This window comes from Macaca nemestrina, chromosome 5 (genome assembly GCF_043159975.1).
Source record: "Macaca nemestrina isolate mMacNem1 chromosome 5, mMacNem.hap1, whole genome shotgun sequence".
NCBI lineage: Eukaryota > Metazoa > Chordata > Mammalia > Primates > Cercopithecidae > Macaca > Macaca nemestrina.
This window is the reverse complement of record NC_092129.1, coordinates 166548073-166572497: the sequence shown is the minus strand read 5'-3', so window position 1 is coordinate 166572497 and position 24425 is coordinate 166548073. Positions and strand designations below refer to the sequence as shown.

The window sequence follows — 24425 nt, the reverse complement described above, 5'->3', positions numbered from 1 at the left end:
GGGACTACAGGTGTGTGCCACTATGCCTAGCTAGTTTTGTTTGTTTGTTTGTTTGTTTTGTAGAGACAGAGTCTTGCTTTGTTGCCCAGTCTGATCTCAAACTCCTGGGCTCAAGTGATCCTCCCGCCTCAGCCCCTCAAGTAGCAGGGATGACCAGTTAGTTTTATGTTTATTTTTGTAGAGATGAAGTCTCACTCTACTGTCCTGGCTGGTCTTGAACTTCTGGACTCAAGTGATCCTCCCACCTTGGCCTCCCAAAGAGCTGGGATTACAGGCATGAGCCACCACGTCCGACCTGATTCTTATTCCATGCCGTTCAGGAAAATTTGTTCTTTCCTGAGGATAGCCTGGCTTTGTGTTCTTTTTGGTATTTTTGTCTGCCGTTCTCTCAACCTTTCCCTTCAGATTTCTTCTTACCTGTAAGTAATAAGCAAACACTTCCCCTCTGGATTGTCCCACCTGGTGCCAGCCGCAGTCAGACTAGCGGCCTCCCAAGCCCTCGATGGCTCGGTCCCACAGCCCCCCTGTAACCGTTCGTTCATGTGACCATCTCATTCATCTTAGAATAGCTCAGGGCCAGGAATATGGTCATTGAGATAAATTTAGTCATTTATTGTAATTCTTCAGTGAATTTCATATCTCGTTTTTTAAAAAACCCATTCATATCACAAGCCCACATTCGGCTCAGAGATAAATGTTAAATCGGCCTAAACCTCAGTGTCCTCTGCTGAAAAATGAGGATAATAATACTGAATTACAAAGTCACTAAGAGAATTAGCATCTATCTTGGTGGAAGCCATAGTTTCAATCACATCCGAGCCTCTCCTTATAGAGCCGCAGTTTGTGTTAGTTCTGTTGTCATCACAGTTTGCACGCCGAGTTAGCACACTTAGCCTTGAATTATACCCTCTGGACATCTAAGGGATTCATGAATGTGGTGCACCTGCTGCTTCATATCTGTTCCATGAGGTGGATATTATTCTCTCAGTTATTAATGGGCAGAGTCAAGACTAAAATCCAAGACTGACTCTGATGCCCATGCTGTGTGGGAACTCCACTGTGCTGAGGGGTCTGTGCTGGCAGGACATCCTACCACTGGCAGTTTTGCCTTTGGCCCACTCCTCCAAACACAGGAAAATACTTCCACCAGAAAGTCTGCACACTAACTTTCCTTCCAAAATTAATAAAATTGATGGCCACCATGAGTCACAAGAAAAACTACCTTTCAAGAAAATCAGGCCGGGCGCGGTGGCTCACGCCTGTAATCCCAGCACTTTGGGAGTCAACATGGTGAAACCCCGTCTCTACTAAAAATACAAAAATTAGCTGGGTGTGGTGGCACGTGCCTGTAATCTCAGCTACTCGGGAGGCTGAGGCAGAAGAATTGCTTGAGCATGGTAGGCGGAGGCTGCAGTGAGCCGAGATTGTGCCACTGCACTCCAGCCTGGGCAACAGAGCAAGACTCTGTCTCAAAAAACACCAAAAGAAAAATCAAAAACTCAGAACAGTAACTACCATTCAGTACAGTTTCCAACAAGCAACAGTGTTAAGTCCTCAGAGTCCCACATGGTGCCCCAAAGGGTGTTGAATGACTGAATGTCCCACAGTTGGCATTACCCAGTGTCACCTACCATCACAGGGAGTGTTCAGTTGCTACTACACTCTTCCGTGCGTCTCTCAGCTTGCCTATTGGATTAGCTTCTCGAAATGTGTTGCCTTGCCGCTTACTACCTGGGGTTTTGCGTCCATTCTCTCATTTAACAAACACTAGTTGAGATTCTATTTGCCAGATCCTGGTCTGGAGCTGGGAAAACTGTAGTGAGCAAAACAGATCTGCCCTGCTGGAGTTTGTAATCTACTAGGTCCATCATGATAGTTGTGCCGTTTAGCCAGATCTTGAGTTCTCCATGGGGGTGCTAACGTCCTCCAAAAGGGCATTTTGGAAATGCGTGAGCGTCTTTTTGGGTTGTCAGATACAGGAGGTTTCTCTTGGCATTTGGTGGGCAGGGGCCACAGACGCCAGAAGCTCAGCAACACACAACACAATACATTATCCCTCCTCCTAGTTGACTCTCACCCGCGACATATGCACGTAGGTGAAAAACATTTTTAATCATCTGAGCTCAGAAGCTAATTTCATTCCATATTCTATATTAATATGCATAGTAATTTTATACATATCCTAAATTACCCTGGAATGCAGCTGCAGTGCAAATTGAGGGAAGATGAGACTATGTTTTGTTCTGAAATTTGCCATATGTTATTTGCCATGTCAGAAAATGGCATCTGCAGATATCTCCAAAAGACTTCTTGTATTTGAGTTGCTAAATCACTCACCTGTATGAGTCCACACTGTGGCTGTCTCTTTCTGCAGGATTCTATGTGCACTTGCAGCTTTGAGACTACATCATATCTTCCTGGTGGCGTTGTGGCCAAACATTTACGTCTTGAAATTGCTTTCCTTTTTTTTTTTTTTTTTTTTTTTTTTTGAGATGGAGTCTCGCTCTGTCACCCAGGCTGGAGTGCAGTGGCGCAATCTCAGCTCACTGCAAGCTCCGCCTCCCGGGTTCACACCATTCTCCTGCCTCAGCCTCCCGAGTAGCTGGGACTATAGGCGCCCGCCACCTCGCCCGGCTAGTTTTTCGTATTTTTTAGTAGAGACGGGGTTTCACCGTGCTAGCCAGGATGGTCTCGATCTCCTGACCTCGTAATCTGCCCATCTCGGCCTCCCAAAGTGCTGGGATTACAGGCTTGAGCCACCGCGCCCGGCCAATTGCTTTCCTTTTATTTCTCCTTTATTTTACAATTAGACACCATATGGATTTCCTTCTTTTTTTAATCTTTTATTATTATTATTATTCTTTAAGTTCTAGGGTACATGTGCACAACGTGCAGGTTTGTTACATATGTATACATGTGCCATGTTGGTGTGCTGCACCCATTAACTCGTCATTTGTGTTACCTATATTTCCTAATGCTATCCCTCCCCACTCCCCCCACCTCACAACAGGCCCCAGTGTGTGATGTTCCCCTTCCTGATATGGATTTCTTAAAGTGATGTGTACATGTAGTTTATATTATCTGTGAATTTCTTTCAGGCAGAAAAGAGGATTATAAAACACTTGCAATTTTAAAATGGAGTATTGAGTTGGGTGGGGTATAAGTCACAAAGCTAGGTGTTCCTGCCATGTCAACAGCACTCCTTTGCGGGCAGAGGTCCTGCCCATGAGTTTTCGGTTGTAGTCCTAAGATTCTGCATGGGTCCAATCAGAACAAACAGAATGACAGCCTTGGAGAAGGATCCTGGAGGCCTACTACTAGGCCAGGGTTGCTGGAGTGTGGGGACTTTGAGGAGTCCTGGAAGAGAGACTGGGGCAGCCAGGGTAACAGGGGGTACCCAAAGGGCTTGGAAAGTGGCTGTTTGCCAACCACTACAAAGGATCGTGGTGCCTTAACAGCTGGTGAAGCTGCCCTTGTGCCCTTTGGCTGAATGTCAGCTGTCACTCAGCCCTCCTGCTGACATGTCTGTTTCCCATGCAAGTAAACTTCAGGCTGTGCCCATAGCTCCACTGGGTAAACAAGAGGACATGTGCTACTAAAAGAAATCTGTCTCTCTTTCACTCTTCTTCTGCCTTGAGCTGGTAGAAACTCAGTGTCATTAACTTCATGCCCCAGAAATGTGAGTTTCTGATCCTGGGGTTCTTCTAGCACCCTTGCACTGAACTTGAACAGCCTTTCCCAAAGACTGTCCCCCAATGTCCCAGAGATCGTCAGAGTGCCCCATCTGTTCTCCACCTTTTCCAGTATGTCCCAGGGTCATGTAAGTAAATTGCCTGAGATTCTCAAAAAGAGATGACCTAAGTTTCCACCCCATTCAAAAGGGCCTGCATTGTAAGCATATCCTTCTTACCGCATACCGCGGACACCGTGTTCTCAGCTGCTTCATCAACTACAGTGTTTAACTCAGCAATAATTAGTCCATTTTGTCCAGCTATCCATGATATGCTTTTTCTTCAGTATTTGAGGACAGTAAAATTGCTTGAATAATTACAATAATAGCAGCTGTCATTTTTGGGCCTCTATTACGTGTCAGACATGATGCACATATTGTATTATGTAATCGTCATCAGAACCTTACAGATGACATAGGAAGAACACTGGGGCTCGGACTGGTGTGAACGATACGGTTTAAACCCAGATGTTTCCTGTTCTGAAGCCAATGCTTTTTCTGTTTTGCCTGAGTATTAGCTGTGGGAGCCAGACATATCTGGGTCCAAATCTCAGTTCTAGCCAGATGATCTTGGGCAAGTGACTAAGTATTTCTTGATCTTGTTCCCTCACTCATAAAACAGGGATAATAATGCTGATGTTTCCACCAAAGTTTTATGATGTTTACATAATATATAGAATACAAAGTACAGTGCCTGATTTATAGTAAGCAATCAGTAAATTTTCATTTCTTCCCTCCCCACAAACTGATCTTGACATGATAGTCATCCCATAGGACTCTCACAGATTTCTATGGGCTTCCTAGCATGACCTGCTGATGAGGACCAAATAAATCCCATTGTCTATCCAGCTCAGCTGCTCTTGGCCCCAGCCTTGTCCCTGTGTTTATTCTGGAAGGAGTACTTAATGTGCCAGGAGGAAGGAAAGGGTTTGACCTTACTGGTCTTTGCAGGAACTGTGTTTTGTACTTTGCGGTACCCATATGTGATGCTGGAAAGGTACATTTTTTAGAAATTCAGAGAAATCTTCTATAATCAACAATGGGAAATGGTTGTCTATTTTTTTCTTTATATAAATTTCCCAACTTATTGTGATGTTTGCCAGTGGTGGGGTGTGTGTAGTTTGATTTTAACTTTGTATTTTGGGGTCACCAAAAAAACACACCAAGATACAAGTATGTCTATGGGCTGAAAGTGAGAAGCAGCAGAACTGAGGGAAGGTAACTGAAAGAGAAAAACAGGATTGATGAGGCACCAGAGGGTCCAGCAGGTACATGGAACTGCAGCTGGCAGGCTTTATTCTGTGCTGCCAATCAGCAGAAGGCATATTATTCTGGACTATGTGCTGGCATCCAAAGTGGCTGGAATTGCAAGTGAACTTTAGCCTATGCGTGGCTGAATTCAGGTCAGCCAGTTGGGGGGAAAAGCAGCTTTTATCCCTGTCCACTTCCTGATGTCTCCTCATTGATGTTCCATACTCTGTTCTGATCAGCTGCTAGCATGTGACAGGCTGGCTGGATCAAACAGCATCAACCAAATGTTCAGTCAAACATTGTAGTCAGCTAAATATTTTCACATAAGCCTTTTACATTAATCAAATCTCCCCTGCTCCTCTGACTCCTTCGTACTGCTTCACTCCTTTTCTTCATGTACTGTATCTTTAATATGTCTGTTGTTTACTGTCTGTTTACTGCTTGTAAACCCCAAAGGAAAGACCCGTTTTCCCCACTTATGTATCTCAAGTCCCTAGGACTATGCCTGGCACCTAGTAGGTGCTCAATAAATATTATAACAGATAAAAGGAACAAGAAAACATGAGGTCAGAGTTAGTGGACATCAGGCAGAAAAAACTGTTTATGAAGGAAAACAGAGGAGGACATAAAAGGCAATATCTGATCATTTTATTCACATATGAATAAAAAATTTGTATCAAAACAAGATAAACTCTTACCATCTTTAGAGAGGTACATTTTATTTCTGCTACCCAGATTTTTATTTGTCACTTCAGTGTTAGTTTGTGTATTCATTCCTTTGTTCATCCATTCCTGTTACATGACACTGTGTTTAGTATAAAAATGCAAGCTAAACCACCAGCATCCACTCACATAACCCAAATAAGCCATTTTAAATAATGCACCTCTCTCCCACCTCAATTTGTTAAAATATGGTAGAGATGAAACCAAGGCTAAAGGTTATTTCTCTCTACAGGCCAACAAGTTTTAGGATATAATGAGTAATTGACCTGGGAAATTAAACAAAAATAATTTTACTGCCAACCACAGACTGTACCCATAATCGAGGCTGGCTGTCTCACAGACTTTTGCTGCTGGCCAGAGTGAATGACTCAGCACAAGTCAACCCCAGGAGAGAAACAATACAGAGCTCACCCCTGGCTGACTGAGGGCCAGAAGCGCCATTCTTGTAGGTGAGGAACAGAGCATGTATACGTTGTGTTGTTCTGAATTGGAACCGAATTGTACTGAATACAGGAACATATAGCACATTTATGAATCATGTGTACTGGATTGAAAATGTGAGAAGATTCTCCCAAGCAAAGGCACACTGAGGAGTGGAGACCAGAAAGGACCTGAGCTGAGGGGGCAAAAAAAAAAAAAAAAAAAAAAAAAGCCAACCCATCGCAGCCGCACTGCACTGCAGATATTACGGATCAGTTGTGGCCCCTGGGAACGCCTGTTTGAGGACGGTCGAAACACTATGTCTAAATCGGAGCTCCTGGTCTTTCTGCTAAAGCCTGCTCCTTCTGCCTTTTCCCCATCTCAGTTGATGGCGACGCCATCCTTCTAGTTGTTCGGGTCAGAGACCAAGGAGTCATTCCTGACTCCTCATTTGCTTTGATACGTCACATCTGGTCTGAAATCTACTTTTCACAATCTCCACTACATTCACTCTGGCCTGAGCTACCTTAATCTCTTGTCGGAATTATTGCGGTAGTCTCGGGTACGATGTCCCTCCAATAATCTATTCTCAGTACAGCAGCCAGAGCGATCCTTAGAAAAGAAAACCACATCACGTTATTCCTCTGCTCAAAACTCCATGATTATCTCCGCTTCATTCAGGATAAAAGCCAAAATCCTTTCAGCAGCTCCCATGATTGGTGCCCCAACACCCTGTCATTTTCTCTCTGACTTCAAACCCTGGCCTTTTCTCCCTCGGTCACTCCATTCCAGCTACGTGGGTTCTGCTTGCTCCTTAAACACTGGAGGCACATTCCTATCTTGTGATCTTTGTGGTGGCTGTTTCCTCTCTCTGGGGAGCCCTTCCTGCAGATGTCTACATGGCTAATGCCACTTCCAGATATTTATTCAAATATCACCTTCTCAATGAGACCTGCGCTGGCCATCCTATTTTAAATGGGAACCCACCCCCCCCATATGTATTTCTGATCCTCCTCACTAGGTTCTACCTTTTTCCCTCCATGGTTTTTAACAGTTAACATGCTATATAATTTAATTATTTACTATAATTATTTCTCTGGGTCTCTCTTCCCCTGTGATGGTTAATTTTATGTCGACTTGACTGGGCCCTGGGATGTCCAGATATTTGGATGAGTATTATTCTGGGTGTTTTTGGATGAGATTAACATTTAAATAAGTAGACTGAGTAAAGTAGATTGCGCTTCCTAATCAGTTGGAGTGCCTCATCCAAACAGTTGGAGGTCTGAATAGAACAAAAGTCTGACCCTCTCTTAAGTAAGAGAGAATTTTTACTGACAGCCTTCGAGCTGGGACATTGGGTGTTTGTTTGTTTTGTTTTTCCCCTGCCTTTGGACTCGAATTGAAAGATCATTGGCTCTTCCTGGATCTCCAGCCTGCCAGCCTTCAGACTTAGACTGAAACTTACACCATTGGCTCTCCTGGGTCTCCAGCCAACTGACTGCAGATCTTGGGACTTGCCAGTCTCCATAATCACAGCCAATTCCTTGCCATAAATAAATAAATAAATAAACAAATCCTATTTGTTATGTTTCCCTGGAGAACCCTGACTAATACATGCCCGTCGCCACTTAAACAAAAGAGGGCAGGGACATCAGAGTACTGTCTGTGTTGTTTACTGCTGTACCCCAGAACCTGGACCAGCTCTGGCACATAAAAGTCACAAGTATATATTTGTTGAATAAATGAAGAAACAAATGAACCAGCAGGTAACAAAATAACTCTCTTTACACATAATAGTGGGCAAAATTCCTCTTCATTGTATTACACAGTCATGATTTATAAGCTTTACATCTAAGAACTGAGTCAAAAATCAAAGAATGGTCCTTCCAGCACATGCCTCATAGAAAGTAGTTCTGGTTGTACATCACATTTTACGCTGGATTTATACACACCATTAGCCACACTTTTCCTTTGGGGTCAATGTCAAAATCCAGGCTTAGCAGTCTGCAAGCACTGATAAGACTTGGAGTCCATGAGATTTATGGCATATGGAGCTATGGGACTCCTCTGGACTTGGCAGTGGCCAAAAATCTTGGACAACAAAGAAGCATCTCAGCTCAAGCCTTGAAGATGAAAGGTCATTGGCTATGAGTGTGCACTGCAAAAGAAAAAGCCTGCAATTTAGTGACTTTTTTCCTTAAAAAGCCTGCTTTTTCACACAAGTGTAGGTGCATGAAAGAGGAAGCAAGAAAATACAGAGAAAGGACAGGAAAGAGACTAACTGTCAATGGTGGGAGTTGTTAGAATTGGGGACAGGGCTGGCCAAAAAATGACCTGCAGAAAAGACAGCAACAGAGGACAGAATCCCAGTGCAGTGGGGGATGGCTATGCCAGCAGCCCACCCAGAGATGATTATAGCTCCCGAAAGCAACTGCTGTACATGTGTGCGTGCGTGCGTGTGTGTGTGTGTGTGTGTGTGTGTGTGGTAAGTGAGGGAAAACAGGCTGCTTAACTTCTGATAAATGCCCTTGAAAGCATCTCTATGGTTATAAGTCAGACAACCAGAGAGGAAGGGGCAAATGAACACACAGTGGACAGCCCAGCAGGCCTCCATGAAACCCTGAAGCTACCCCACAGGCCTCTTACAGCAGCATTTCCCTGGGTCTGTTCACAGAATACCAGTTCCTTAGAAAACTGTGGGTGAAATTAAAAGCTCCATGGATCAAAAAGCTTGAAAAGTATCAGGTTAAGCAAAGTTAAGTAAGTTTCTTTAGTAGTACCTTGTTCAGTATTCTGAAGTGAATTGTGGGCCTCCAAAAGTGGGTGCGCCATATGCAGAATCCTCCCAACCCTGTTGACTAGGAAGCACGGCTTATGTTGAGCTACTCACCAAATGGGCTAGTGCTCTATGGGATGCACTGCTCTGTTTTCTCTTTTTTGTGTGTGTGTGTGTGTGTGTGTGTGTGTGTGTGTGTAGAGATGCAGTTTCACTCTATTGCCGAGGCGGGTCTCAAACTTCTGGGTTGAAGCTATCTGCCCACTTCAGCCTCCCAAAGTGCTGAGATTATAGGCGTGAGCCACCACGCCCCGCTGTTTGCTCCTAAGAATAACAAACAATGGAATTTTAGGAAGATGATGTTACCCTTAAAAGACAAAACACATTTCAGATTAAGGATCATTGGAGCTAAGTATCTCTGGCTTGGTACAATGGCTCATCTACCCTGTGGGATATCTTAACACTCAGGGGAGTTAGTGAAATTCTTTGCATCTGCTGAGTTTGAGGTGGAAACTGTAGGTTTACATCCTTTCAGCCACATTCTACATAAATTAATCTCAGATGAAAAGATCTGGCCCTGTCTCTATCATGGATCACTTACAAAGGGAGAGACAGTGACCCAGCAAATTCAATTGACTGGGCTGGAACTTTCAAATGGCGGATTGGATAGTTTGAGATTTATCATTAGAAAGTAGAAAGAACAGATGAAAACCAATCAGCATGGTACTTGGCATATAGTCAATGTGTGTCTGGAATTGGTGGGTTCTTGCTGACTTCAAGAATGAAGCTGCGGACCCTCGTGGTGAGTGTTACAGCTCTTATAGGTAACTTGTCTGGAGTTGTTCATTCCTTCTGGTGGGTTCATGCTCTCTCTGGCCTCAGGAGTGAAACTGTAGACCTTCGCAGTGACTGTTACAGTTCATAAAGATAGCATGGACCCAAAGAGTAAGCAGCAGCAGCAAGATTTATTGTGAAAAGTGAAAGAACAAAGCTTCCACACCCTGGAAGAGTACTCCAAGTGCGTTACTGCTACTGCGTCAGGCAGCCTGCTTTTATTCCCTTATCTGACCCCACCCACATCCTGCTGATTGGTTCATTTTACAGAGAGCTGATTGGTCCGTTTTGACAGGGTGCCGATTGGTGCATTTACAAACCTTGAGCTAGACACAGAGTGCTGATTGATGCATTTACAACCCTTTAGCCAGACACAAAAGTTCTCCAAGTCCCCACTAGATTAGCTAGACACAGAGCACTGAGTGGTGCTTTTACAAACCTTGAGCTAGACACAGGGTGCTGATTGGTGCGTTTACAATCCTTTAGCTAGACACAGAGTGTTAGACAGAAAAGTTCTCCAAGTGCCCACTAGATTAGCTAGACACAGAGCACTGATGGGTGCATTTACAAACCGTGAGCTAGACACAGGGTGCTGATTGGTGCATTTACAAACCTTAAGCTAGACATAAAACTTCTCCAAGTCCCCACCCGACTCGGAAGCCCAGCTGGCTTCCCCTAATGGACCCCTGGCAGCCAGTCCCGCTCCACACCCCTGCACTCCTCAGCCCTTGGGTGGTCTATGGGACCCAGTGCCGAGGAGCAGGGGGCCGTGCCCCCGGAGGCTCAGGCCACGCAGGAGCCCACCAGGGGAGCAGGGGAGGTCTTGGGCATGGCGGGCTGCAGGTCCAGAGCACTGCCCCATGGGGAGGTGGCTGAGGCCTGGTGAGAATTTGAGTGTGGCACGGGCAGGCTGGCAGTGCTGGGGGACCAGGCCGGGGTGTTAAGCCCCTCACTGCCTGGGGCACTGGCGCCAGCTGGCCGCTCCAAGTGTGGGACCCGCAGAGCCCGTGCCCACCCAGAACTCACGCTGGCCCGCCAGCGCCACACGCAACCCTGGTTCCTGCCTGCACCTCTCCCTCCACACCTCCCCCCAAACAGGGAGACAGCTCCGGCCTCAGCCAGCCCAGAGAGGGGCTCCCACAGTGCAGCAACGGGCTGAAGGCCTCCTCAAGTGCAGCCAGAGTGGACACCGAGGCCAAGGAGGCACCGAGAGTGACCAAGGGCTGCTAGCACATTGTCACCTCTCAAATGCACATCAAATGTTGACAGAATGAAAAATGAATTGCCGTTGAGAAAAATTTTTTCTTACTATATCAGAGAACTAATTTCTGATCACTGTACATTGTCATAGATTTATAAAGCTGGTGAATTCAAATGGTTTCAGCAGTTTTCTCCAATTTTTGTCCCTAGGGATTACTAGTGAATTCCCTCTGGGTTTAAGTAAAGCACAAGTGAGACCTTCTGCTCCTTGGCTTTTATGTGCAGAATCTCACAAAGTGAAATTATAGGTGATTATAAAATTCATCACTGTCAGAAGCCAGATGATACCTCCCAGATAGTGTAAGAGTTGGTATCTTCTCAGCTGAACCAGTAAGCTGTGATAAGAACAAAATACAAAATGAGATTCTTCTTAGCCACCTGATCTGTTCTCTTATACTTATTGTAGACAACTAGGTTAAGCTTTGGTTTTCAACTTAATTTTCTCTCCAAAATGTCTGGTTTCTCTCTGCAGCAATTTTGTATGTCGCTATTTGTCATTGCCTGGTATTGATCCACTACTTCCTTCCTGGATCTCAGTTCAGCTAATCCCATGCCCCTGCCATGAATCCAGCATTTTCTGGAACTCGTGTTGTCAAGTCCCTTTATACAAGGAAATACACTAGAGCCTCCTCTGTCTCCCATATTCGTTAGTTAGCTGCACACTGATGCATGAATGGAAAAGATATGTTTTCTCTGACTGGACTGTTAGCTTTTTGCACTACCAGTCAAGTATCTTATCAAAACAACTATAATGAAAACTATAAATCTCAACCTGAGGGAACAGTTAATGTGAACGGTTTTCTTGTTTGTTTATTTTGTTCTGTTTTTATGGTCTCCCAAGCCCTGGTGTTGCATTAAGATTCAGGATATGAGCTATTGTGAGGCTAGTGTAACATCGCGGATCCTTGTGTTAAACGTTTACATTTCCATTCAACTTGACTTTTCCTCTCACATAACCTATCCTTTGGAAAAGTGTCAAACATTGACAGCATAGAGAAAATTGTGGCCCACACGTCATGTCAACAGAACTATGTTCTTGTTCTGATGTGTAACTTGTAGGTTTTAGAGTGAGCACACCCTCAAATTCTACAGCACAAAATCTAGAAATGATGAGAGATGGGAATCACATCTGTGAACAATGGCAAAGACAAAGAATAGCAAGTGGGAAGTGACCAAAAAAAAAATGTCTACTGTTCATTGTGTCAGTGGCCCCAAAATCCTAGAGAAAGCTTTGAATGATTCTGACAAGTTAAAATATATTGATAATGACAGTGTAGATTATTATCTATCTGAAGGGTACAAAAATGACTTCAGAGAAGGCTTTTTAGCCTATGATTTGCCGAACACTTTTGCAGAAAAGACATTATATTAAAAATGCCCAATTTGCAACTGCAAGTGTATTGTTCTACCTTTATAGAGCAGTAGAACAATCTCATGTCAAATTTCAGTGCTGCCCTGGAGGTCTTATCTAAGTAGTTCGATGTCCCAGGCTCCAGATCTCTTCCTTTCTAGTTCTTCTGAAGATGTCAGTAAAGGGGCATCATAATGATGATCCTGGGCCCCCATGAAAAATTAAATTAAATTATAGATGGGAGCCTGTCATTATTATTATCTGTTTTTCTGTGTGACTAAAATAGCTTGGTTTTTTTTGTTTTTTGTTTTTTGTTTTTTGTTTTTTCAGATGGAGTCTTGCTCTGTTGCCCAGGCTGGAGTGCAGTGGCACGATCTCAGCTCACTGCAAGCCCCACCTCCTGGGTTCACGCCTGCGTCAGCCTCACGAGTAGCTGGGACTACAGGTGCCCGCCACCATGCCTGGCTAATTTTTCTGTATTTTTAGTAGAGGTGGGGTTTCACTGTGTTAGCCAGGATGGTCTCCATCTCCTAACCTTGTGATCCACCCGCCTTGGCCTCCCAACATGCTGTGATTACAGGCGTGAGCCACCACACCCGGCCAGCTTGCTTTAAAAACAAAAACTATTACTGAAAAAAAAAATGTGCCAATGAGGTTGTTGAAAGATTAGCATTAAAAATTAAAGTAGGGGCCAGGCACAGTGGCTCACACCTGTAATCCCAGCACTTTGAGAGGCCGAAGCGGGTGGATCATTTGAGGTCAGGAGTTTGAAACCAGCCTGGTCAACATGGTGAAAGCCCGTCTTTACTAAAAATACAAAAATTAGCTGGTCATGGTGGCACACGCCTGTAATCCCAGCAACTCAGGAGGCTGAGGCAGGAGAATTGCTTGAACCTGGTGGGTGGAGGTTGCAGTGAGCCGAGATCACACCATTGCACTCCAGCCTGGGTGACAGAGTGAGACTCCATCTCAAAAAAAAAAAAAAATTAAAGTAGAGGTTTATGCATGTTAAAAAGCTTGTCTCTGAGATACCAAGACAATGTAACTATCCAAAGCAATGTATCCTCTGGAAGACCAAGTCACCAGGTTTCATATTCTTGAAGAATGATCTTTAAAGAATATAAGCAAATATAGCTTGGGCATGGTGGCTCATGCCTGTAATCCCAGCACTTTGAGAGGCTGGGGTGGGAGGATTGCTTGAGCCCAGGAGTTCAAGACCAGCCTGGGCACAACATAGGGAGACGCGGTCTCCTCAAAAAAAATCAAAAACTTAGCCAGGGCTAGTGGCACATGCCTGTGGTTCCAGCTACCTGGGAGGGTGAAGCTGGAGGATCTCTTGAACCCGGGAGGTTGAGGCTGCAGTGAGCCAAGATTGCACCACTGCACTCCAACCTAGGTGACAGAGTGAGACCCTGTCACAAATAAATAAATAAAAACATAAGCAAATATAGTATATAAGGAACATAAAGTTTAGCAATCCTAAAATAAGGAACATATATGAACCATCAAGTCTTACAAAGATGTAAAAATATTTCCCAAGGAATCTATTATTATTCAATATAATGGCAACTGTTGTAAAATCGTGTACATGATGAGTGGTGCTCACTAGGTTTTGCAAACATTTTAGATTGTTTAAATTGTACAAGTGTTTTTAAAAGTGTCTCCATGGACGTATTCTGAAATCTCCAAAATGTTCCTGGACAGTAAAAAACTTTTATTTAATGGGACTCAACAAGAAGGAAACTAGCCTAAGGAAACACCTACAATTGCAGCGAAGCAAAAGTTAACTCAATTGAACATTCCTGATTTGTAAACAATTGCTTCTGACTTTAAATGGTGAAAATAATTGCTTCAATTATTAGAATGTGTCCAAATATATATATGTGTGTGTCCAATATATATATACATATATATATTTTATTATTTTTTTATTTTTTTTGGAGACAGAGTCTCACTCTGTTGCCCAGGCTGGAGTGCAGTGGCACAATCTCGGCTCACTGCAACCTCCACCTCCCGGGTTCAAGCGATTCTCCTGCCTCAGCCTCCCGAAATACTATTCCTGATTTGGATAACCTTTGCTTGAGAAAACTTTATTCTTCTTCACCTGGGTAATTTATTCTGGCAACTTCTGAATATGTTTTCCTAAAGCTTCTTCCCTAATTGGAAGGAGGTTAAATATTTTTTGACACATGCAAACTTAACAGCCCCATGTGAAATATTTTCTACTTTTGAAGGTGTGAAACTGGTTAAAATGTTTTAAAACTTTTCCCTTAATTGCAAAGGAAATATATGTACATGTTAGAAGACTTAGAATATATAGATAAGCCAATAAAATTAAAGTTCTATGTTGACACTTTTTGATGTATATCTTTCCATATATTTTCTGTGCCGTGCACTTACACACATACACACATGCATCCAAATGAAATAAACTGGTGAAACTTTGCACAAAAATATGTAAGTGAAAGTAATAATGATTGGTATTTGGTAGTGTGGTTTACTAATGCATACTGCTTGATATGAGCTTTCTTGGAATTTTAAATGTAGGTGGAACCCAAATTTTTTTTAAATTTTACTTTAATGCTATTAAGTTTGTTTGAGTTGTAGTGGTAATGCAAATGTCATTACCTTGAAATCATTCCTTCTCAAATGATAGAGTTCTCACAGTACATGCCAGGAATGTATTGATGGGATTTTATTTGTATGCTTGTTTGTTTTCATGGAACTATTTGAATTAAACTCTTAGAATCATTCTTGATAGTTTGAATCGCCATTACTTAAAAAGTAATTATTATTATTTCTGAAAATATTTCCAATAATTATATCTACACTTGATCTTAACTAAAAGGCCGAGAAGCAATGAATAATTACATCTACAGGAAAAAAAAAACCAACACCAACTTTTAGCACTGCTTTTTTTCCATGTGGTGGAATGCAGAATGTTTATTGTTTACTTATGTTTTACATCTATATTTTTTGGTGTTTCACAAAGAGCATATATTGGTTTTTATAATCAGAAAAAGAATTTCATTACAAAGAAGTAACATGACTGAACCGTTTTCTACCTGATACAGAACTACATGAGAACCATGGGTTCCAGAAATAACAGGCCTATTTTGTTTTACTCAATGATACATCTTTGAGGTCAAACTCCCAGAGTTTGTGCCATCTCTTACAAAACAGCATGAGTGGGAATTTGGTTTTCCTTTTTGGGTAAAGTTTCTACAAAGCTTGCTGATAAAGCTCATTTTACTTTTGCAAAACAATTCCCTTACTTTGGGAGCTAAACGGAGATGAAGCTGATAACGGGACTCAGTGCTTCAACTTTAAAGCAGAAGCTAGGGTCATAAAGACATGGAGTCCTAAAATACTCTTCCAAAGTACAGTCGCCTCCAGCTAAGATAACCCTTGGAAACGTTTGATGAAAACGTGCAGTTTATTCATGCATCTCTTCCATGTTGGCCATTTCCACCTTCTTCTGTCAAAGCCACAGAAACTAGGGGTAGGCCAGGGAGCATGTTCAGCTCATCTTCACATGAATTCTGAGAAATTGTTGAGAATCAAAGAAACCTTAGTGAGACATTAACAAAAAGTAATCTGAGTGACACCTATGTAAAAGTCATTGCAAAGCACACTAGCTGCTAGACATATCCGGGGAGCTACCACCAATGCACTCCCTTGACAGAAAACCAGGACACCTCTTAGATGAGCTCCTTCTTTAGTGGAAAACCCTTATGTAATTTTAATTGACATCAGTGCAAATCAGCCTGTATTGAATGAGTGTGCCTAATATATGCTTAATACTGAAACAGGTTGAAGTACCTCTCATAGACCCCCCATTGACTTTTCGTCTGACATCCCACACAACCAGCTTTGATGGAAGTCACACCATCACTCTGATGTTCTCTTCTATTTTTGATTCCAGCCTTGAAAGTCAGGATGAACTGGTGAAGATAAGACTTCTTTAAAGTACAGGAGAAGTCTATTGGCACAGAATAAAAGCAGTAATGTTTATTAGAGTTGTGCAAATAGCTGTTGTACTTAGTTCTCTCAACATTGCTTTTTTTTTTAATGATGACAATTCTTCACATAATTGCCAAACTAAAGCAAAAGAAAACTTTCTCAATCTTTATGATGCTTTCATCAGATAACCAATATAAAGTATCTTCGAGAAGACTCTGTCTCCTCAGACTTTAGTTTGTTCTCGGGAAGTTAGAGATAAACAAAAATGGCCTTAATAAATCTCTCTAATGTTATAAATATACAGTTTCTGGGTTTTTTTCCCCTTAGGGCAGTGGGCCAGGTATCATCAACAATTCAGATATTCTGGCCTTTCTCAAAAATGTCATTACATTAAGAACATTGTGACTTAGCCAATTGTTGGAGAAAATTAGGATGCTTTTTAGTAGTTCTGCCATCATTAAAAATCAGCTGCCTTCTGGGGAAACTGATGCCACACCCTTGATCAGGTGTTGAATTTGAACTGAAAAGAATCCCCCAGAGAAGGAGATGTTTGCTTTCTAAGAATGAAGCTCCAGGGAGGGTATTTAAAACTGATGTTTGGCAACCATTAACGAACAAGTATGCCATAATTGTGTTTGGGGCCAGGAGTGTTTAGAGGGGTTTTTGTTTGTTCTGTTGTTGAGGGTTTGGAGGGAAGGGGTTGAAGGTGTTTGCTTTCCCTGAACTGCCATTACCCCTGCATTGGTTTGATAGGGCTGCCCTAACAAAGTACCACAGACATGTAGATTAGAAACAACAGAAATTCCTCACAGTTCTGGAGGCTGGAAGTCCAGGATCAAGGTGACGGCAGGGTTGGTGTCTCCCCACGCTTCTCTCCTTGGCTTGTAGATGCTGCCTTTTCCCTGTGTCTTCATGTGGTCTTCCCTCTGTGTGTGTCTGTGTCCTCATCTCCTTTTCTTATAAAGACACCAGTCAGGCCAGATGCCATAGCTCACGCCTGTAATCCCAGTACTTTGGGAGGCCGAGGCGGGCAGATCACAGTTTGAGACCAGCCTGGCCAACATGGTGAAACCCCATCTCTTCTAACAATACAAAAATTAGCTGGGTGTGGTGGTGTGTGCCTGTAATCCCAGCTACTTGGGAGGATAAGGCAGGAGAATTGCTGGAACCCGGAAGGTGGAGGTTGCAGTGAGCCGAGATCGTGCCACTGCACTGCAGCCTAGGCGACAAGAGCAAAACTCTAGCTCAAAAAAAGAAAAAAAAAAAAAAAAGACACCAGTTGTATTGGATTGAAGCCCACCCTAATGACCTCATTTTAATGTAATCATTTCTTTAAAGACCCTATCTCCAAATATGGTTGCATTCCAACCATATTTAAGATCCTTTCTCCAAATATGGTACTGAGGGTTAAGGCTTCAGCATATGAATTTGGTTGGGGAGCGGGTGGACAGAGTGCAGCCCCTAACAACTCTGATTCAAGGTCTTTTCACCAAATCCATAAGCCCTTTGCTTTGTAGTGGTCAGAAGGGAAAGAGAGGAGACAGGAAGATATTCATGGCTTTTCCACAAGAACTGACTAGCTTCTGCAGCAAATGTTTTTGTTTTTCCCCTCCTTCAGTACGGGATAGCTAAAAAGTCCACTGGGAACCTTGAGAGCACTTTGCTTTCTCTCCCTGTATTTCTTTGTTTCCCCCAAACAGAAGGGTGCCTCCGTCCCTCAGCATATGTTAGTTAGGAAACCGCTCTCCTTGTGTTTGCATTTAAGAGATGGGAAAGAGCTAGTCAGTGAACTTGGCCAATGAGAGGCTCTGTAACTGGCAGATACCTTGGAGATCACCAGCCACCTGTTGTGCACCCACAGTATACCTGACCCTTTACCAAGCACGACACGTTCTCTCATTTACTCCTCCTAATATCCCTGTGAAGCAGGTGCTGTTGTCAACCCTAGCTTGCAGATGGGACAAGGGAATCTTGGACAAGTTTGGTAATTGATATAAAGTCCCAGAGCTGAGCATACTGTGGAGCAAGGATTTGAACCCAAGAAGTCTCCTGCTAGAACCTGTGCTCTTAATCTCTTCTTAACACCTTTCCCTAGTCGTATTGGCAGAGAAGAAACCTGTATGTAGAGAACTAACCATATTTTCCTAAGCACCCAGTATCAAGAATTGTCTCAGGGCCTCCCCAGAGACCTAGGTTCTAGTTCCAGCTCCACTAATCATTGCTGGCTGGTCTTGACATAGTAAATTAACCTCTCTGAGCTTGTATTCCATATGTAAAATAGGAGAATTGGATTACGGCCATGTTTCTCAAACTTTTAGGCTAGATCCATAAAAAGAAATACATTTTATTTGGCAACCCAGTACACACACACATGCACACACACACACACACACACACACACACACACACACACACACTTCATAGCCAAAACAAGAGTTTGATACCAAAATATCCATCCTTATTATATGTGAATGTCCTCTGATCTTTTCTATTCTAATCTATTTTCATGATTTTTAAATGCTAATTGTGACCTATTCTACTGGATTTGTCAAAAAGCTGAACTAGGTGACCCAGTTTAGACTCCTGGAATCCTAAAATCCTGTTAACCTATGTAGATGCCTGTTTGGAGCTTCTCATATCTTAAATGCATATTTATTTTAAACAAATGAATATCACATATTACAGGGGACAACATCCTTTTTACCTCTGGTATAAGTTAACTGCATCATGGAAATTATAATAATTACTTCTATTTATTGTGTACCTCCCATGTGCCAGGGCTTTAAAATGCAGTATCTCCTGTAGCCTGTAGGTGGTAGGTATTATCTCTGATTTATAGATGAGGAAACTAAGGATCTGATTAAGTAATTTGCTCAAGGCCCCGTAGGCACCAAAGTTTTTTGAACCAAGGCCATTCTAATTCCAGAGCCCTTACATTCAACCTTCTTTTCAGAGGAGGGGATATAAAGGGGTTTAGAAGGAGAGGTAAAGTCTAAAAGCTACCGCAGCTGCTCATAATTTATTTCCTAATGGTTTGCTGTCCCCGGCAGAAATGACTGTCCTCTGGGGTGTGAAGCCATTGCTGCAGCAATGATTGAAATCACCTGGGAAGCTTAAACAATTCCCCCTGCCCTCACCCAGGCCACCCAAGGACCAGTTAAGTCAGAATTGCTAGGGGTGGAACCCAGGCCTCAGTGGTTTTTAAAGCCCCCAAGGTGGTTCTAATGTGTAGCCAAGGCTGGGAACCATTGCTCTGAAATCTCAGAAATTAAAGCGCTGTAAGGAGCTTTTCTATTTTACCTCCTGCAAACAAGATTTACTAAAATACTGCTTAAAACTCTTTAACTGCTCCCACAGAGCTGAAGTACAGGGTCTTTGCTGTTTCTTTGGAGCACGCACAAAAATCTGATAAACAACCTTGTATCTGCTTTTCAACACCTAGAGAAATTAGAGAATGCTAAGGATGTAGATGAGGAGATGTTTAAAGCAACTCTGGTATTCTGGAGAATCTAGCTCCGAGATACTTCATAACTCAGCTCACGTCATTTTGTTTTTTATTTTTTATTTTTATTTATTTACATATTTTTTTCAGACAGAGTCTCACTCTGGTGCCAGGCTGGAGTACAGTGGTGAGTCACAGCTCACTGCAGTCTCAGATTCCTGGGTAATTCTAATTCTCCCAGGAGCCTCCTTAATAACTGGAACTACAGGTGCACACCACCACAGCCACCTCATTTTTAAAATTTTTTTGTAGAAGTGGGGTCTTGCTGTGTTGTCTGGGCTGGTCTCGAACTCCTGGCCCCAAGCAGTCCTCCCGCCTCAGCCTCACAAAATGGTGGAATTACAGGTATGAGCCACCACACCCAGCCAGCTCATGTATTTCTGAAAGTCATTTTTGTATAAATGGAGAAGTCAATTGTTGAATTTGCAGAATTGAGTGTGACCTGTGGCCATAGGCCAAGTGGACTGGGGACAATGTAGAATGCTAACAAAGACTAAAGTCACTATAAATATGATAAGCCATCACATTTTCTTAAAAAGGGCCGGGCGCGGTGGCTCACGGCTGTAATCCCAGTACTTTGGGAGGCCGAGGTGGGTGGATCATTTGAGGTCAGGAGTTCAAGACCAGCCTGGCCAACCCCGCCTCTGCTAAAAATAAAATTAACTGGGCGTAGTGGCAGGCACCTGTAGTCCCAGCTACTTGGGAGGTTGAGGCAGGAGAGTCACCTGCCTTGGGAGGCGGAGGTCGCAGTGAGCCAGTATCATGCCACCGCATTCCAGCCTGGGACAGAGTGAGACTCCGTCTCAAAAAAAAAAAAAAAAAAAAAGGGCAGGGGGGCCTCGGTGAAAGATTTCCACTTTTTCACATGGATTATGGTAACTATGGTGAAACCAGGAAGCCTCTCCCAAAGCATTTTCCCACAGGAGCAGGATGATGTCATTTTACTAACCTTCCAGTCTTACCCAACTTTATACCGGGGTTATTGCAGTGTGTAATCTATTTGCCATTTGAAATATAAATGATCAACACTCAATTTCACTGTCTTCCGTGAAGGAGTCTTCAAAATGGGGACTGTGCTATACTGCTGGGTTTTTTCCACATCTCAAGCCGCAGCATTAATAATGTTAAAAATATCTGCAATTTTCATACTTCAGACAGTAAAAGCACAGCATTACCATAACCAAGAACAAATGCGTGCTATTCTCAAAGATGATTATATGTTTCTTTTAGACCCCTTGACAGATGGCAGGTCCTGAATTCTCCTGCTTAGGCCAACATGGATAGAGGTGCTATGCGTCTGCTCTGTCTGTAGTAACAGCCCCCGATGTTTGATTGCTTCCAGAATGATGTGGCCACACTTCTGAAACCCATATCGGAAAAGATTCAGGAAATCCAAACATTCAGAGAGAGAAACCGGGGGAGTAACATGTTTAATCATCTTTCGGCCGTCAGCGAAAGCATCCCTGCCCTTGGATGGATAGCTGTGGTGAGTCTAGATGGAATGTTGCCTCTTCACCTCATCACACTTTTGGAGTATTTAGGAGAACTCGTAGCTTAGTTACCTTCACGCTCCTTGCACTGAAGGAAGCTGGCCGAATGCATCTGCTTTCTCCTACCCTGTTTAAAGTTCAGTGCTTTCTGTTCTGAGATACTGTAGAAAGTGTTTTTATCAACCTTTACAGAGCAACATTTGCCTCCCACTTTCAAGTCCACACGTCTCCATTGCTTTTCTTCTTCTTTAAGGCATTTTCTTTCTTATCCTATTTTTTTTTCCTTCTATGCTTGGGTGACGGTCCTGTTTTCTCAGTCCCCCAAACCCGGTCCTTATGTCAAGGAGATGAATGACGCTGCCACCTTTTACACTAACAGGGTCTTAAAGGACTACAAACACAGGTACGTACCTTACTTTACTCACCAAATTTTCAGTTGATTACTTGTTAGACATTTGTCCCTAAAACTCAGTGCAGTTAACTACTGATTCCTTTTCAAGGCTCTACACTAATGTACTATAAACTTTAAAGGAAAATCTAATCTTTGCAGATAAAGTCAAGTGGAAAGTGTAATCAATTATCCAGATAATATATGTGTTTTAGAAAGTCTGCCTCAGTTCACTTATTTTTTTTTTTTTTTTTTTTTTTTTTTTTTTTTTTTTTTTTGAGACGGAGTCTCGCTCTGTCGCCCAGGCTGGAGTGCAGTGGCCGGATCTCGGCTCACTGCAAGCTCCGCCTCCCGGGTTCACGCCATTCTCCTGCCTCAGCCTCCTGAGTAGCTGGGACTACAGGCGCCCGCCACCTCGCCCAGCTACCTTTTTTGTACTTTTTAGTAGAGACGGGGTTTCACCGTGTTCGCCAGGATGGTCTCGATCTCTTGACCTCGTGATCCGCCCATCTCGGCCTCCCAAAGTGCTGGGATTACAGGCTTGAGCCACCGCGCCCGGCCATCAGTTCACTTATAATGAATAAACTCTCCCCACTTGAATGTATGTCACTATCTTATGTATTCCCACAATAATCAGAGAGCTTGGTGATGGAGCAACCCTGTATGGTGCAGAACCTTTACATGGATCAAAGTAGAGTTGGAGGGTGAGCTATAGATGAGAGGAGGAATCAGGAAATGAAGTGTGAATCAAGAACAGAATGAGATGAAACAACAAACCAGAGCAGTGAGAAGGAAATCGGAGACTCAGTTAATATGAAATACAACTGGGGTGGATACAGAGACACCTGTAAGACCAGCAGCCATTCAGAGCGCTGCTGAAAGTATAGGTGAGTCTAAACCAAGGGGCTTTGCCTGGTGAACCAGCGTGAAAGGACCTTGCATTCGACAGCACAAGTAGTAGATCCCAGAGTAACTTAAACTGGAGTCAGAATAGAAAATAGGCCCAAACTGAAAGCTCTGACATGGCAGAGCTGAAGAAATATCCAGGAAAATGTGTCCTAAACCATTTAAGGGATATCATGAGATTCCTCCCCCTCTGATAAGGTCATGCCTTATACTCTATAAACAGTTGGCTAAATGTGATGTGGCTGGTGCCTAGGAACTAAGGGAAGGGATGAGGCAAATATAAGAGCAGCAAGGTTCTACCTGCATCTGGCCCTGGACTCCAGCGTGGATCTCCCTCTGAGCTCTTAGATGGCAGCAACAGAAGTGACCATTGGTCAGCAAATGCAGAGGCACCTGGAGACGTCTCATGTGTTGACCCAGACTGTTCAGGTGGAAGGAAATTAAAGAACCTGTATTACTGGATTATTGCTTCAATTCACGTTTTTTTTTTGGTTTTTTGGTTTTTTGAGGCAGAGTCTCGCCCTGTTGCCAGGCTGGAGTACAGTGGCATGATCCTGGCTCACTGCAATCTCCACCTCCCAGGTTCAAGCAATTCTCCTGCCTCAACCTCCCAAGTAGCTGGGACTACAGGCATGCACCACCACGCCCAGCTAATTTTTGTATATTTAGTAGAGACAGGGTTTCACCATGTTAGCCAGGATAGTCTCAATCTCTTGACCTCGTGATCCACCCGCCTCAGCCTCCCAAAGTGTTGAGATTACAGGCATGAACCACTGTGCCTGGCCTCAATTCACCCCTTTGTTTTACTAATGCAGATGTGAAAATTAGAACCAGAGGAAAAGGGTCTACAACAATGTAAGACAAATTTTATAGGGAATATAGAAAAATTGCGTAAAATATATAAATAAATACCTAGTATACTCCAGGCCATTAATTAATATTACATATTCAAAATTTTCATCAGTCTTTCTTTTGTAGATTTTTTAAATTTTAAAAACATTGAGTAGATACAAAAGAATATTTATAAAATATACATAAGGTGTAAAGGATTACAATACAAAAAAATACATATACATCCATCCCTCAGGTTAAGAAATATGTAACAATATTTTTTTACTATAAAAAGCAGGCTGGGAGTGGTGGCTCACACCTATAATCCCAGCACTGTGGAAGGCTGAGACAGGTGGATCACTTGAGGTCAAGAGTTCATGACCATCCTGGCCAACATGGTGAAACCCTGTCTCTACTAAAAATACAAAAATTAGCCGAGTATGGTGGCATGCACCTGTCGTCCCAGCTACTCAGGAGGCTGAGGCAGGAGAATTGCTTGAACCCGGGAGGCAGAGGTTGCAGTGAGCTGAGATTGTGCCACTGCACTCCAGCCTGGGTGACAAAGTGAGACTCCATCTCAAAAAAAAAAAAAAAGCAGCTATACCCAACAATTCCATTCCTAGGTATGTTTCCAAAAGAAATGAAAACGTATGTTCACCCAAAATCTTGTACACAATATTCATTGCAGCATTATTCATAATAGCCAATAGGTGGGAACAATCCAAATGTTCATCAGCTGATGAATGAATAAATAAAATATGGTATATCTACACAATGGAATATTATTTGGCCATGAAAAAAAAATGGAGTATTGATACTTCATTCTTTTATTCAGGCAGCAGCATGGATGAACCCTGAAAATATTGTGCTAAGTGAAAGTAGGACTGGGGAAATTTAGGGAAAACTTAAACTTTTAAAAGTTTAAGATTTTTTTTTTAAGTTTCAAGTAATTACTCCCTTTTGGGGAATAATTGCTAATGGGTATAGGGTTTCTTTTGGG

At 42.9% G+C, this 24425-nt stretch overlaps 1 protein-coding gene across 3 annotated transcripts in view; it reads left to right on the top strand.

The window, feature by feature from the left end:
• The window catches only part of LOC105482489 (cyclase associated actin cytoskeleton regulatory protein 2), a 166499-nt gene that overhangs the window by 94664 nt on the left and 47410 nt on the right, over positions 1–24425 (top strand). For all 3 annotated transcript variants that reach the window (XM_071097585.1, XM_071097584.1, XM_011742624.3), the window contains 2 exons: positions 21153–21296; positions 21618–21703. In XM_071097585.1, coding sequence (XP_070953686.1) covers positions 21153–21296; positions 21618–21703 — 230 coding nt within the window. The remainder of the gene's footprint in view (positions 1–21152; positions 21297–21617; positions 21704–24425) is intronic.